The sequence below is a fragment of the Rattus norvegicus genome, chromosome 4 (assembly GCF_021556685.1).
Source record: "Rattus norvegicus strain SHRSP/BbbUtx chromosome 4, alternate assembly SHRSP_T2T, whole genome shotgun sequence".
In the NCBI taxonomy this organism is placed as follows: Eukaryota; Metazoa; Chordata; class Mammalia; order Rodentia; family Muridae; genus Rattus; species Rattus norvegicus.
This window is the reverse complement of record NC_141537.1, coordinates 85,431,412-85,445,263: the sequence shown is the minus strand read 5'-3', so window position 1 is coordinate 85,445,263 and position 13,852 is coordinate 85,431,412. Positions and strand designations below refer to the sequence as shown.

The 13,852-nt window shown below is 49.3% G+C and overlaps 1 protein-coding gene across 2 annotated transcripts in view; it reads right to left on the bottom strand.

Annotated features, from left to right (window-relative positions):
• Mindy4 (MINDY lysine 48 deubiquitinase 4) overlaps positions 1-13,852 on the bottom strand; it is a 110,978-nt gene that overhangs the window by 18,441 nt on the left and 78,685 nt on the right. For both annotated transcript variants that reach the window (NR_197244.1, NM_001431721.1), the window contains 2 exon segments: positions 1,201-1,362; positions 4,395-4,458. Coding sequence is in view for 1 of the 2 variants with exons in the window: in NM_001431721.1 (NP_001418650.1) it covers positions 1,201-1,362; positions 4,395-4,458 (226 nt within the window). In the remaining variant the exon portion in view is untranslated.

The window sequence follows — 13,852 nt, the reverse complement described above, 5'->3', positions numbered from 1 at the left end:
CATGATCAAGGGACAGCATACCTAAATAACCAGTCACACAGGAAGAGTGGAACAAAAGTCCCAGCTTGCGAAGTCAATTACCTAACACTCTAGGAGCCCATATGGGAGACTGCTTCCAGTTTGTGGCAACGATGAAGCCTCATCTACGCCTTCTTGGTATCTGAGTGGTATCAGCAGTCTCCCATTAACCTCAGAACAGTACCCCACTCATCCCCAGTCACAGAACAGTGGATGCTATGGAGCCACTAAGAGTGAATTCTGAGAAGGTCTGAATGCAGTTGAGGCAGCAGGTCTGACCCAGAGCACCTGTGGCCAGCCATGGCGCAGTCACCGTGCCACACCACATTCATTTAGAGTGTGGGCCTTTGCAAGTTCTCTTTCTCAGCAAGACGGGGGGCAGTGGAACACGCCCAGCAAACAGGCCAAATGGGCTGCATGGGCTAAGCTGTGTCCCCTCAAAGAACATGCAAGCCCTAAGTGTCTCTGAAGAGGATCTTACTGGGAACGGGGGTTGCCATACATGGCACTGCTTAAGATGAGGTCAGACTGGAGCAGTGTGCCCTTCATCCAATTGTACTCCTCAGAAACAGAGACGTAAGGAGCAAGTAGCCAAGTGGCAGCACGAGCATAGCATGGAATGCTGCATCTATAGACACCACAGAGTGCTGACATATGCCACAAGTCAAGGGAGACATCAACGGGTTCTCCCTATGGCCTTCAGAGGAAACACAACCAATTCACACCTTGGTCTGGGACCACTGAGGTCTAGGACTATTAACGAAAGCACCTCTCTTGTCGTGGCAGCCCTAAGAAAGTAATGCAAAGTCTAAGACCCCAAGCTCTTCCCTCCCTCAACCCATTGCACATATGCATGAAAATGACGAGAGATACACATGCTTGTACAAACACACACACACACACACACACACACACCAGAAGCGGCTACTCTGATGCACATTATGAACCCTTACAAGTTCTTTTCAGCTCTCCTTCCCGGAGCCCAGAATCTGCTCTTTGAGTCTGAAGTATCTGTGGCATAGTCAGCAAAGTCACATTTCTCAGTACTCAGTGCTCAGTACTCAGGCAGGACCTGAACTCCAGCCAGCTTTGGGAACAGAGCCTAGCTTCCCTTCCTCCGTGTCATCCATCTCATGGGTCCAGGGAATAAGGCCACTGAGGTTCTGGAGTGCATTTGGGTACCTGGCACACATTGTAGTGTTCAAAGAGAGATAAGAAACCGATGTCACTGCGTGCCTCAATGCCTCGGAGAAGCGTGATGTTCCCATCGCCTGAGTCCAGCTCCACTACATCATTGAAAACATTAGACACGGCTCTCCCGGTCAGGAGAAGATTGACAAGTTCCTGTTGATGAGAGAAAGGGAAGCTGGGTCAAATCTCTGAAATCAGCCTTGGGAAGGCGGACGGGAGGCTGAGAACAAGGGAAAAGGGGTGGAGGAGAAAAGAAACCAAGGAAGGCGAGAAACAGAGTGCAGAACTAGGACAATAGAGGCTTGACTTTTCCACCAGCTCTGATGGAAAAATCTGCCAACTGCTTCCATCAAAGCATTTGGAGGGATTCAGCAATCTAGCTACAAGCATTTCTTAAACAAAGACTGTACACAAGAGCCTGTCCTAAGTCAGTACTTGGGGGAGCTTAGAGAGGCTACAACACAGCTACATGCTCCATCCAGGCCAGCTAGGGACGTCAAGAATGTATCTGTGAGGTATAAACCTAATGTAGGATATGAATAGGGCTATAAAAATGTGTGCACAGTGTTCCCTGCCCCACAAAGACACATAGTTCCATAGCCAAGCAAGAACACCTTTGTTGGAGAGTGACCTCTGGGAGAGTCTTGAAAAACAGTGTTTTTAAAAATAAGCATTTTAATGTTTGAAATGACATTAGACTCAATGGAAGTTGCAAAAATAGTCCAGAGAGTTCCTGTGTACCCTTCACCCAGCTTCCCTCAACGATAACATCTCACAGGACTCAGCACATCTATAGCCAGGAAGCCAGGCAACCCTGACACTGCAGTACCAAAGAGGTGACCTGGTCTTACTAGGGTCTCATGGTGATGCTAAGGAAAGCAGGGTGGGGCAAGGCAGAGAGGGCATCGAGAAGGTGATGTTGAGCTTGCCTCAGAGAGTAGGTATCCAGGGACCTGTGGCTCATGCCTCACACCCAGCCAAGCTCCTAATGTATAACCTCAGACCTGAACTCAGTGTCTGTAACTGTGTGGAATCTCCAGGAGGATCCATCTCTGGGAGTTGTACTGCAGTGATCAGGAGCTGGACACCCCTATATGCCATCAATAGTTGGAATAAAGAAACTGGGCCTGATGGATGAGAAAGGACTTGTCCTGGCCATGTAGCCTAAAAGTGACTGGGCTGAACCTTCACTGACATCTGCTGAGTGCAGTGTCCGTGCCACCCTTGCTACCCTGGTGGCAATCCCACCGAGACAAACACTCCAGCTGAAAGGTGGCAGCTTCTGAGGACTCTTTGGGAATGAACTCTGATTAACCCACCCCGAGCATTCAGACAAGCAGTCCCCCTGTGCTCTCCTCCCTCAGGAAGGCTAGCATAACCAACGAGGCAAGCAAGCACCTAGCTGTCTCATAGCCCACTGCAATGGGGTTTCCACCTCTACCCAACCTATGCTCTGCAGGGCAGAGTTCACAGAAGTGTTTTCCCTTGAATTGTGAAATTAATGTTCCGTGTAAATGACACAAACACCCCTGCCCCAGTGACAGTTAAGCCTCCACTGATGGCCACCAAGGGGGCCTTCATTAGAAGGAGACAGTGAAGGGCCTCATTGTGTCCTTGCAGGGGAAATGACAAAATAATTCAAAGGAAATAACTGCTCTGAGATACTGTACCTCAGGTCAGAGGCTACTAAGAAAAGTATGGTCTTGGTTTTTGTGGGTTTTTTTTTGGAAAGTTTTTCCATCTGGTTTTCAATGAGAAGAAAGGCCCCCTGCTCTTCCAGCTGGGAAGTGTTCAAAACACTCATCCCAGTAGGAAGTCTTCTTGAGATAGGAGCAGCACGTACCTCCTGCTGCCCATCCAGTCCAAAGCAAAGCTTAGCCACCATCCAGTCCATTGCTACTCAAAGTGTGTGCTCTGGATGTGTGTTTCTTCCCAGGGAGACTTTTAGACATTCGGTCTCCATGGGGCTGGGGTGAGGTGTGCATGGTTGCAGTCCTAGCACTAAAAGGGGCTGGGACTGGAGGGTCTGGAATGCAAGGCCAGCCTGGGTTACATAGCAAGAAAGTCTTAAAAGAACAAGAAGAAGATGAAGAAGAAATTCCCTAGGCCTAGCCTCATCCCTGCCTGAGTCAGAGCCTGCTTTTTAACATGACCCACAGGGACTGCAGTGCAAATCAAAACTCGGCAGCTATGGACAGGGCCAGATGCCTCTTCCATAGGAAGGAAACTCAGGCTTAGAAAACTAGGAAGACACCTCACTTCCCTCTGTGAGTGTAGCGAGAACAGGCTTGAACCCAGACCTGGATGATGCTGGTCTAACCTTCTCTGCACCTCTCCACCTAGGCAGCTCCATTCTCTACCCCTATACCCTGCCTCCTGACAAGGGTAAGCTCCCTTGAGGGGAAAAGGGAACCTAGAAGAAGAGCAAGGCCACCAGACAAGCCAGAAGAGCAGACAATCTCAATGGCCTTCTTCCAGGGAGGAGTAGAAGCCAACCCCTCACCCCTCTGTGGGTGTTTACACCAGACCTCAAACTTGTCCCTGCATGGGACGAAGGTAGGTTTCCAGGGTTAGGCACAAGTGAGTCCAAATCCCAGAACACCTGGTTCCCCAACTGGGGCAGAAGACTGTGAGTTCTGGCTCCTACATCCCCAGAGACAACAGGTTAATCTGACCCACACGGCCATTCTTAGGGCCCTTGAGAAAGGGAGCTGACTCCATGCAGACTAGAGAGGCTAATGATGATCTTTAGTAGCCTTACCTGACAGGGAGTATGAATGACAAGTGAGGTCAGGGTCTCTGGTCCCCAACAGGGCTTTTTTTGGTAAAGATACAGAGGGAAGGGCGATTGCAAAGGCAATGCTCACTGTAAGTGCAATCAATGTATGCTGCGACCCAGGGTTCAGCCTGGGCTCTGTGCAGTTCAGCACTTAAGTGGAACTTATGTTCCCCCTCTTCTGCATCCCCGTGGCTCTAAGAACACCAGTCAGCAGGAAGTGTGCTAAATATGGAAAGCGAACTGAGCTTTCTTTCTTCCCAGGTCTCCATGACAGTGAAGCCCAGAAGAGGCGGGCTCAAGAAAGCTGCTTGGGAGTGTTTGATCAGACAAAGAACAAAGAAAGTAACTAACTCAGGATGGGGAAGGCTACCTGGCTTCCCCTCTGAGGGCCCCACTGCCTCCTGACCTGTGTGCAGTATCCGTGAGCTCCAATGAGATGGCTGGTGGGGACATCAAAGTCCTGGCGGACACTAGAAAGCATGAAAGAGAGAGGCATTAGCATGTGAGGACACACACATACATGCACATGCAAGCACCTGCCACAGTGAATCAGAGGACTAGTGTCAACCAACAAGAGTCAGTTCTTTCTTTCCTCCATGTGGGACCAGGGATTGAACTCAGGTCACTAGGCTTAATGGCAAGTGCTCTTTCCCACTGAGCCATCTTGACAGCCTCTCCCTTATCTTTTAAAACATTTGCTTACACAATGAAATATGATATCTATGCCCTTTGGTCCTAGCTCCTCCCAGATCCTCCAGTCACACCCTTGCCAACTTCATGATAGCCCACTAAGACCAGGTAGTGTTGACTATACGTGTGTGGGTGGCACTGTCTTATTCAAATTTTCTCTTTTACTCAGGGTCTCTCACTGAACCTAGGGCTCCCCAATTTGGCCAGACTGGCTGGCCAGTGGAGGTCCCTCTCTCCACTGTGGAACCACAGGGATCCTTCTGCCTTCTCAGTGGTGGGATTACAGCTTTTCACAGCCACACATGGCTTTTTTTATATGAATACTAGGGATCTAGGGTCTTCACACTTAAGTAGTATGGACTTTATCATCTGAGCCATCTCCCCAGCCCAAGAAGGTAGAATCTTAGTAACTATGGTGTTTAGAATTGAGGATTTGGGATTAGACTACGATTAGGTAAAGTCATTAGGATGAAGCCACTGTGGTTGAATCCTGATGAGGTGAGACAGAGGGGAGAGGGGAGAGAGTGGAAAAGGAAAGGAGACAGGAAGTGGGGAGAAGAGGGAGGGAGAGGGAGAGGGAAGAGGAGGCATACATATACTCCCTTTGCTTTTGTGTGGTCCCTTTACCTCCTCATGACTCTGCCATGAGTCATGAGACACAGACCCTCAACTCCCAGAACCATAAGCCAAATCATACATTCCTCATTTAAACTGATCCTGTCTATGGTAGGGCACTGTTGGCCATAGAAGTTAGCCTACCATGGAAAGCCTGCTTGAGGCCATGACAATAGCCATTGCCACCTGAGCACAGCTTTTGTCTTGGGCACTACAACTCCCAAGATTCCCTGAGACCACACAAGAAAACCCTATCTCAAGGAAACAGCTAACTTGCCAAAGGTACTTTGCTCATGGATGATGGGATAATGGGAAACTCTGGCAGCTAGTGTCCAAGACCTGGGTACCCCTCCTGTTACCTATGTGGTTCTGAACTTGGGACAGAACCTCAAACAGCACAGAGTCTCTTTACCAAAAGAAATTCTTCAAACTAGAATAAATGGGTATAAGCTGAAAGATCAGCTCAGGATACCCATGGTGACGGGGACCCTCACCCATGAGGGGTGACAGCTGGCCATGAGGAAACATGAAAGTCTCCATGCCCAGCCTCAAGCCCTCCTTGCCTTCACCATAATCCTACTGCTAGGATTCTAGTCCTTAGGGCATCCTAAAGCAGGTCCCTCTGGAGGCACCAATGCTATGTGCCCTAGAACTGGTTAGCTAGCACTGGGCATTGACCACGCACAGCAGAAGGCCCCCAGGCAAGAAGGACTTACATCTATTTCAAAGATGTTGAAAGAAACTCATTCAAGGGGCCACTGGGAGCAGGTAAGGGGAGAGCCTGGCTCTTAGGCCTCTCCGGCTACACACAGACCTGAATGCATACTACCCACCTTGCACTATGCCCAGGCACTGGTCTGCTTCCTAGATCCACAACCCAGAAGAAGCACTGAGCTGGGGCCAAGGGTAACAAGGGCTCAGTGACTGAACATGTTTTTCCTTCTAGTGAAAGACAAAGAAGAACCTGGTCTCAATAGATGCTACAAGTCTAAGGTCCTCAAAATGTACACTCCAGTCCTCTTCCTTCTCAGATAACTTCACAAACTCAAACTCCATCATCCTCTACAAAAAAAAAAAAAAAAAAGTAAGTGTGTGTGTGCTCGAGTGTGTGTGTGTGGGGGGGGTTATAACTGATAGTCAAATTGAAATGGGGAATTGATGCTCAGAAGATAGTCTTCATGTAGAATGACAGAGACCTGTAAAGAACTATGAAGGCCCAGGGTCCTCTGGGAAGGTCTCTAGGGCTTGCCCACCAGAGCAGACCAGCCTGCCTGGGAGAGAGCCAGCAAGGGGTGACTCATGGCAAGCACAGTGCTGGGTTGGCACTAGCTGAGGCAGAAGAATTGATGGAAACGTTCTCTGTGGCATATACAACGTCTTCTGACGAGAAGAAAATAACCTCAAAGCAGTCCTGGGGGGACTGATAAGCATCACTGGCCGCCGGCCACCTGTGGCTTTCAGAAGCAGCCCGATCTTCATAAGCTCTCTGCCGCGTGTTCACCCAGCGGGCTCAAAGCCTGCGTCAGCTGGGAGAAGAGGGACTAGCAGAACGGACAATGGGAGGAAATGGTAATTGCATCCTTAGGTGCAAACACGATGGGAAATTCAGAAGTTGCCTGGATCTTAAAAGGGAGGGACATGTGTATTTCACATTAGGGCACCCGGGAGACGCCAAGGAGCAGCTTATGGCTTAAGAGATTTACAACTCTGGCAAATGGCGATGCCCAGTCCTCCCCTGGGGAGTTCTGACAAGGGCCCACGTGTGAGGAGTCCTGGGTCAGAGGCCATCTTCCTCTGCTTTGGCTACACAAGAGCTCAGCCTACATGGAAGCCTGATGAAGGCCTAGTTCTAGCTCCAGCTCGATGTATAATAAATGTTTCTCCCTCGGTCTCAGTCTCCCGTTCTGGAGCAAAATGGTCTTAGGCTGAATTATGTCTCCCCAAATCCATACATTGAACCCAGCATGAAGAAGCAAGCCTGCTTACAGTCCCAGTTTCTCAGAAGGCAGAGGCAGGAGGACAGAAAGTCTAAGGTCAAACCAGTGCTGTGGTTCACATCTTTAATCCCAGCACTTCGGCAAAGGCAGGCAGATCTCTGAGTTTGAGGACCAAATCCTATCTTAAAAAACAAACAAAAAAATTAAAAAGACAAAAGAAAGAAAAGAAAATCCAATGTCAGCCAGGTGAGAATAAGACTGTTTCAAAGTTAAAAATGGAAAAGAATTATTTAGCTCAGTATTAGAGCATTTGTCTACCAAATGTGAGGCTCAGTTGAATCCTCAGTATGGTAACTTGTACACACACACACACACACACACACGCACGCACACACAGAGTCCTAATCAACTATGACACCCTCACAACATGCACCTTGGGAAAGTAAAGGCCTTTAAATAGGTGCTTATATTAAAATGAAGCCAGTAGGGTGGTCCTGACCCCACCACCCTGCAGAGTTGTAAGAAAAAGGTTCTGTATTCAATGTATCTGTATTCTGTATCAATGTGTCCCCAGCCTTGTTAGCACCAGCCTAGGATACTAAGAAGTGACTTCCAATGTCACTGTAGACTTGAAGCTCTCTTTCAAAATCTCCTGTGCAGAAGTCCACCTTATAGAAGCCAAGGACAGAGTTTCTATGGTGAAGGCAAAGATTAGCTTCCTCCATAATTCCCTAGGATTCTGAGCTATAAAAGCTAAGAGGCCAGCGTCCATCTGTGCCATGTGCTAGAAGCTGTTGTGTGTGTGCTTCAGGCCCCTCCAGCTAACTGCTTTCCTGTACTGCAAAGCCAATAAGCACACAGTGGGAGAGCCTCGGCGAACCTGACTATGGCAGGTGGGACTCGGGAACAGATGCCCTGCTCCCAACACCTCAGCACTTGGGAGTAATGGGTCAGGACCCAGGGATCTGCCCTGTGGGTATCTGGGTCACCTAGTAGCAAAGGGCAACAGGGAGCACTTCTTGGGAGGCCAGCAAAGACCAAGCCCCTCAAATCTTTTCACCATCTGGAGGTCCCTGCACCACTGACCAGTGGGAAAGAATAAAACAAGAGAGCCTCATGGCCAGAAGATCCCCCAGGGCTCAATGTAGGCTCTAGAGGAGGACTGGTCCAAGCTGGTGATGGCTACCACGCAAGATTTAAGGCCTTAGGCCAGTTTCAGACCTCTGCCTTTCCATACATCTCACAGTCGTTGATGTTTCTGCTGTGGAACAAGATGACAACACAGGATAGGATCTGTAGCTGCAGATCCTTCCAATGCATTCTTCTCTCAAAAGCTTCGGGAGTCCAGGAGGGCAGGACCTTCAGCTCTCACTGATGGGGAAACTGAAGTCCCAAGAAAAGACTGGACTTCATTGTTGTGTGGCCACACTGTGGGCAGTGCAAATGTGCTATGTGGTCTGACACACAGCCAGACATTAGCCTAGCCAGCCAGCTCCAGGCAAGCCAAACCCCTGGAGCCCCACCCAGTTTCTACCAACCCCGGCTCCAGCCAGCTTGTCCCTTTACCCAAAAGTCTCCCATGTGAACGTGGCATTAGGCACAGAAACTTCTAAATAGATAGGGAAATAATAGACTCCTGTAGTGTAGAGACAAGGTCCCATCTCTGGTCCATCTACCTGAACAAGGCAGGTTGGTGGCGAGCTCAACCTCAGCGTAACCAAGTGACCAACCTCTTCCTCTCTCACAGCCTGAGTCCACACTGATGGAATACGAGACCAGGGAAAGATTAGTGATCTCTGGGAACTTCTGGGATGGGAACAAAGGTGGTTGGTTCCTGACACTTATCTTTGAAAGCCTTATGTGAACAGAAATCAGCCATCCCTTTTCTGCCTAAGCACTAGTATTTGGGCTCTGCAGAACCATGCTCCTGGGTGAGCTCTTATGCCCCCTCCAATAGCTTCACTCCTGCACCCCCAACCTACTCCAAGGTGAGTTTCTGCAGTGAGACAGGCAGCTGTGATACAGCTGAGAGAATCTGGGCTCTAAGTCGGTGAGGACTGGGTTCAAGCCCAAAGGCTGCCATTTAAAACTTGTCCCTTTTTGGGAGTCTATATCCCCAAAGGTCACATGAGCATGGTTGTGTCTCCTGTTATGGGTTACTGTGAGAACAGAGTGAGATAAACTATATAAAGCCTCTGGCATGTAGTAAATGTCACTTCCTTTTTCCTACAATCACAATAATTAAAAACAGGAAAACAATGACTGAGAGGTCACAATTCCTGCCACCTCAACCATTCATGTCACAGCCAAGAGCCTATGGTGAACCTGGGCCTCCAAAAGGTCGAAATGTAGCTGAGGACATCTACAAAGGATTGGGGGAGATGGTTCTTCCAGGAAGGGCCAGTGGGAAGGGACAGTGGTCAGATGCTTGAATGTCAGGCCTCTGGTCCCCTAGGATAACAACAGCTGCCTTACAGGGCTGTTATAATGGGGGGTGAGATCATGGAGAAGCCTTGCATATTGTGGAAGCATCATGGCAGGAGAGCAGGAGGATTCATCCCATACCAAGGCAGTGGAAAGAGAATAAACTGTGTAAGGAAGCACCACAGAGTGAAGAAGGGCCTGTCTGAAGGAAGAAAAAGGAACAGGAACCCATGGTCCTCACTACTGCCTAGAGTAGCCCCAAGCTGCCTGTGCCTCATGACTCATCATCTCTCCCTGGCCCTGGTACCATTCCTCTCAGCTAGATTCCTAGAGACTGATCTTTTTTTCTGTCTGACAAGCCCTAATGCCAATCTTCACATCCTTGCTAAGTGTTCCTTCCTCCATAAAGAGAGCCAGCCCTTCTTTACCTCAGGGACAGAGATACCACATCTCTCCTCTCCTTCCTTCCTATCTCCAGGGCCCATACCAATTGTTCTCATATGACCACTTTGTCCCTCTAGGCGACAAGGACTTTTAGGACCATGTAATGTCCTATTGGTTCCTTACTGGACAGACCCTGCAGATGCATAGCAAGTACCAAGCGAGAGAAGCTGTAAGCAAGGGAAGCCCTCATCACACCTTCCAATAGCTAGATTCCAGGTGGCAAGCTGAGGAAGGAATACGCAGCCTACCCCTGGCCCAGGCTGCCCTTCTCGAAGGTTCAGTGTGCTACCTTCCTCTCCTCCTACTAAGGCCCATCCTCTTCTCCTGGATACCTGAACCCTCAATAGAAGAAATAGGGAGAACGGAAACATACGCATGGACCTAAGGGCCAGGAGCCTTTTGCTCAGCTATCAACCACACTGTATCCTGGACCACAGAGTGGGCCCCTCTCATGCTCCACCCAGTCTAAGTAGCCATTAGCAGAGCTGCTGCTCACAGATAGCCCTAGTGGGCACTCCCCAGCTAAATTTGCCATCTCTGTAGCCTGGGGACCTAACTCTGACCCCAACAACTAAACTCAGAGGTACAAAAGGCCATCAAGTTCCCAAGCTGGTGTGGGCCTATCTAGAGCCTTGCTTTCTTTCCACTCCTTGTAAGTCATCAGACTCACCTGAGTAGCTCTTGTCACTGTCCCCCAGAGAAGAAGATATATGCACAGCTTATTAAACTGGGAGCTACAAGATAAGTGGCACTGTCGGCCAAGACAGCAACTTACCTTTCACTTCACATAGACCCCTGAGAAGTGGGAGAATGGTCTCAGGCCTGTGGTCTGTTCCTTGGGCTGCTACAAGATCACAAAAGCCCAAGGTAGCAGCAAGGATCCTCTCCTCTCCTCTCCTCTACTTCTGGCTAAATTGCCTCCTTACTTCACGGTCTGCTGGCTAGATTTACGTAAACTTGACACAAACCATAGTCATCTGAGAAGAGGGACCCTCAACTGAGAAAATACCTATAAGGTCAAGCAATGGGCTAGCCTGTAGAGAAGTGAGCTAGCCTGTAGGGCAGTGAGCTAGCCTGTGGAACAGAGGTTCTCAACCTTCCTAACGTTGCGACCCTTTAATATAATTCTACATGTTGTGGTAACACACATGCATGCATGTACGCATGCACACCACCACCACTACCACCACCACTACCACCACCACTACCACCACCACTACCACCACCGCCACCACCACCACCACCACCAACAACAACAACCACAAACTTATTTTCACCGTTTCTTCCTAACTGTAATTTTGCTACTTTATGAAATGTAATGTAAATATTTTTCAAGACAGAGATTTGTCAAAGAAATCTCAATCCACAGGTGGCAAACCACTGCTGTAGAGAATTTTCTTTATTAATGGTTGATGGGAGAGGGCCCAGCTCCTTGTGGGTGGTACCACCTCTGGGATGGTTGGTGAGTCCTGGGTTCTATAAGAGAATAGACTGAGCCAGCTCTATTGAACAAGCCAGTACGCAGCACCCTTCTGTGGCCTCTAAGCCAGCTCCTGTTTCTGGGCTCCTGCTGTTTGGATTCCTCTCCTGGCCTCCTTCAGTTATGGACTACAGTGTGGAAATGTAAGCCCAATAAACCCTTTCCTCCCCAACTTGAACTCGTGTTTTGGTCGTAGTGTTTCATAGCAGCAATAGAACCCTGACTAAGACACATTCCCTAAGGGGAGAAGGAAGACCCTGGCCATACACTTACACTTTACTAATGAAGAATGACTCATATGTGGGAGTCTGGGTGAGGCATTTGCTAAGACATGGGGCTTCCCTTCCATACTTGACTTTGGTTTAGCTGGAAATGTTAGTATGGTCTCCTCACATGGGAAGTACTGTTGGAACTCACTGAGGGACTTCTTGTCATCTCCCAGCTGTAGCCTAAGCTGCAGCCTAAGGGTTCAATGCAAGGGCCCTTCTCCATCCTGGATAGCCTTGCACATTGTGGAGCAGTCCCAGGTAGGAGAGGACTGGAGCTCTGTCTGACAACATGGAGACTGTAGCTGTCTGTGGAGATGAAAGCCCAGGTATTGGGGCTCCTGGTCTGGGTAGCTGTTACTTCTCATTATCCAGGGCTGAGAACATTTAGAAACTCTCAAGATGCTGCCTGCCAAGCATTGTGCACACTTCATCATGACCAAAGCCACGCATGTGTAGGGACAGCAGGTTCCCAACAAGAGCTTCCTAGGTCTTAGCCTCACTGCACATGTCTCGGGCCTCCCATCTACCCTCTGGGAGTCTGCAACTTGTCTAGCTTTGTGCTTGAATTTATCTGTTTCTCAGAAGAGCCTGTGAGGCCATCCCCAAACTGACCTTGGCTCTCCTGCTCTGCTCTGCTCCCCATGCCTCTACTTCCTGACTGAAACCAAAACATTCTATCGCTGGACAGTAGAGTAAACCTTTGGGTTTGAACTGTCTTCCTGGAGGCACCCCAAGTTTCACACATTCTGTGTTGGGTACAGCCAGGGCTAGCCACACAATGCCTAGGAACCTGATACCTAGCAGGGGGCAAACTGCAGGAAGTCTGGTTCTTGGGAACACAGCTGGGAGATAAGAGAGGGGTGAAGATGCAGAGGATCCAAGTCCCAGAGACAGCATTTATCCCGGATGTCCTTCTCCTCCCACCATACTTTACATGAATGAATTAATCTTTGGATTCTGTTGCCTATGGCCAGACTGATGTTCCATCACTTGCCTTCTTGCCAGCGACCATGGCTGACTCTCACTTCAGGGATATTTTCTCAAAGAAAATATCCTGCTGGCACTGTTGTTTCTAATCTCAAGAGTTTTGAGAGCAAGAGTCATATGGTGAGATGCAGTGTAGTGAGGCCCTGGCCTTCAATGCCTGGCTGTGCGGCCCAGCATTGTGGTTTTGGAATTTCCACAGTAACGAGTACTGATGGTCACTGGATAAAACTTCTTTTCAGGCTGCTGGCATGACTTCTTGCCCCTGATGGGCACTGCCTCACTATGAGCCAGGCTGTGCTTCCCATAGCACCCCTTCCCCTTCCCACCCCTAGCCCTGGGTCACCCAAGCCTTACTTGGGCAGTGCCCTGACTGCGGGGCTCTGAGCATCCCTTGCACGAACTCCCTAGGGAAATCTCTAGGCACACGGCCCAGTGTCTAGAAGTCATGAGAGCATGAAATGTAACACAGGCTTTACCGTAAGCAACTGCAGATCTTAAGAAAGAATATGCACAGCTTGAAATCAGGTTGCAGAGAAACAATCTACACTAGCTCTGCCCTCCCTGGGAAGCAAAGCTCAAAGGCCTGCTTCTGTCTGCTCCTGGGAGCAGCTGGCCTGGGTATGCTGGGCTTGCATCTGCCCACAGCATGCACCCTAGCTCCACTCTGGCTCACAAGTGACCTCTGGGTGATATAAGAGCAGCCTCTGGGCTGGAGAGAACCCCACCATGGAGGGGAGAGAGTGCCCCTTCTGTCACTCATTCACATCACATGGCATCATGCTATCCTCTGCACAGTCTGAGAACACCAATATCCACCTCAGAGCCCACCCAACACTCCCCCCTCCCTCTCTCTCTCCCCCAAACACTACACACACACACACAGAGAGAGAGAGAGAGAGAGAGAGAGAGAGATGCACGCACATATGCATACAAACACAGACAGACACACACACATGCACACAAACAGATATAGACAGATGCATGCATGCAGATATACAAACACACACACAGACACACA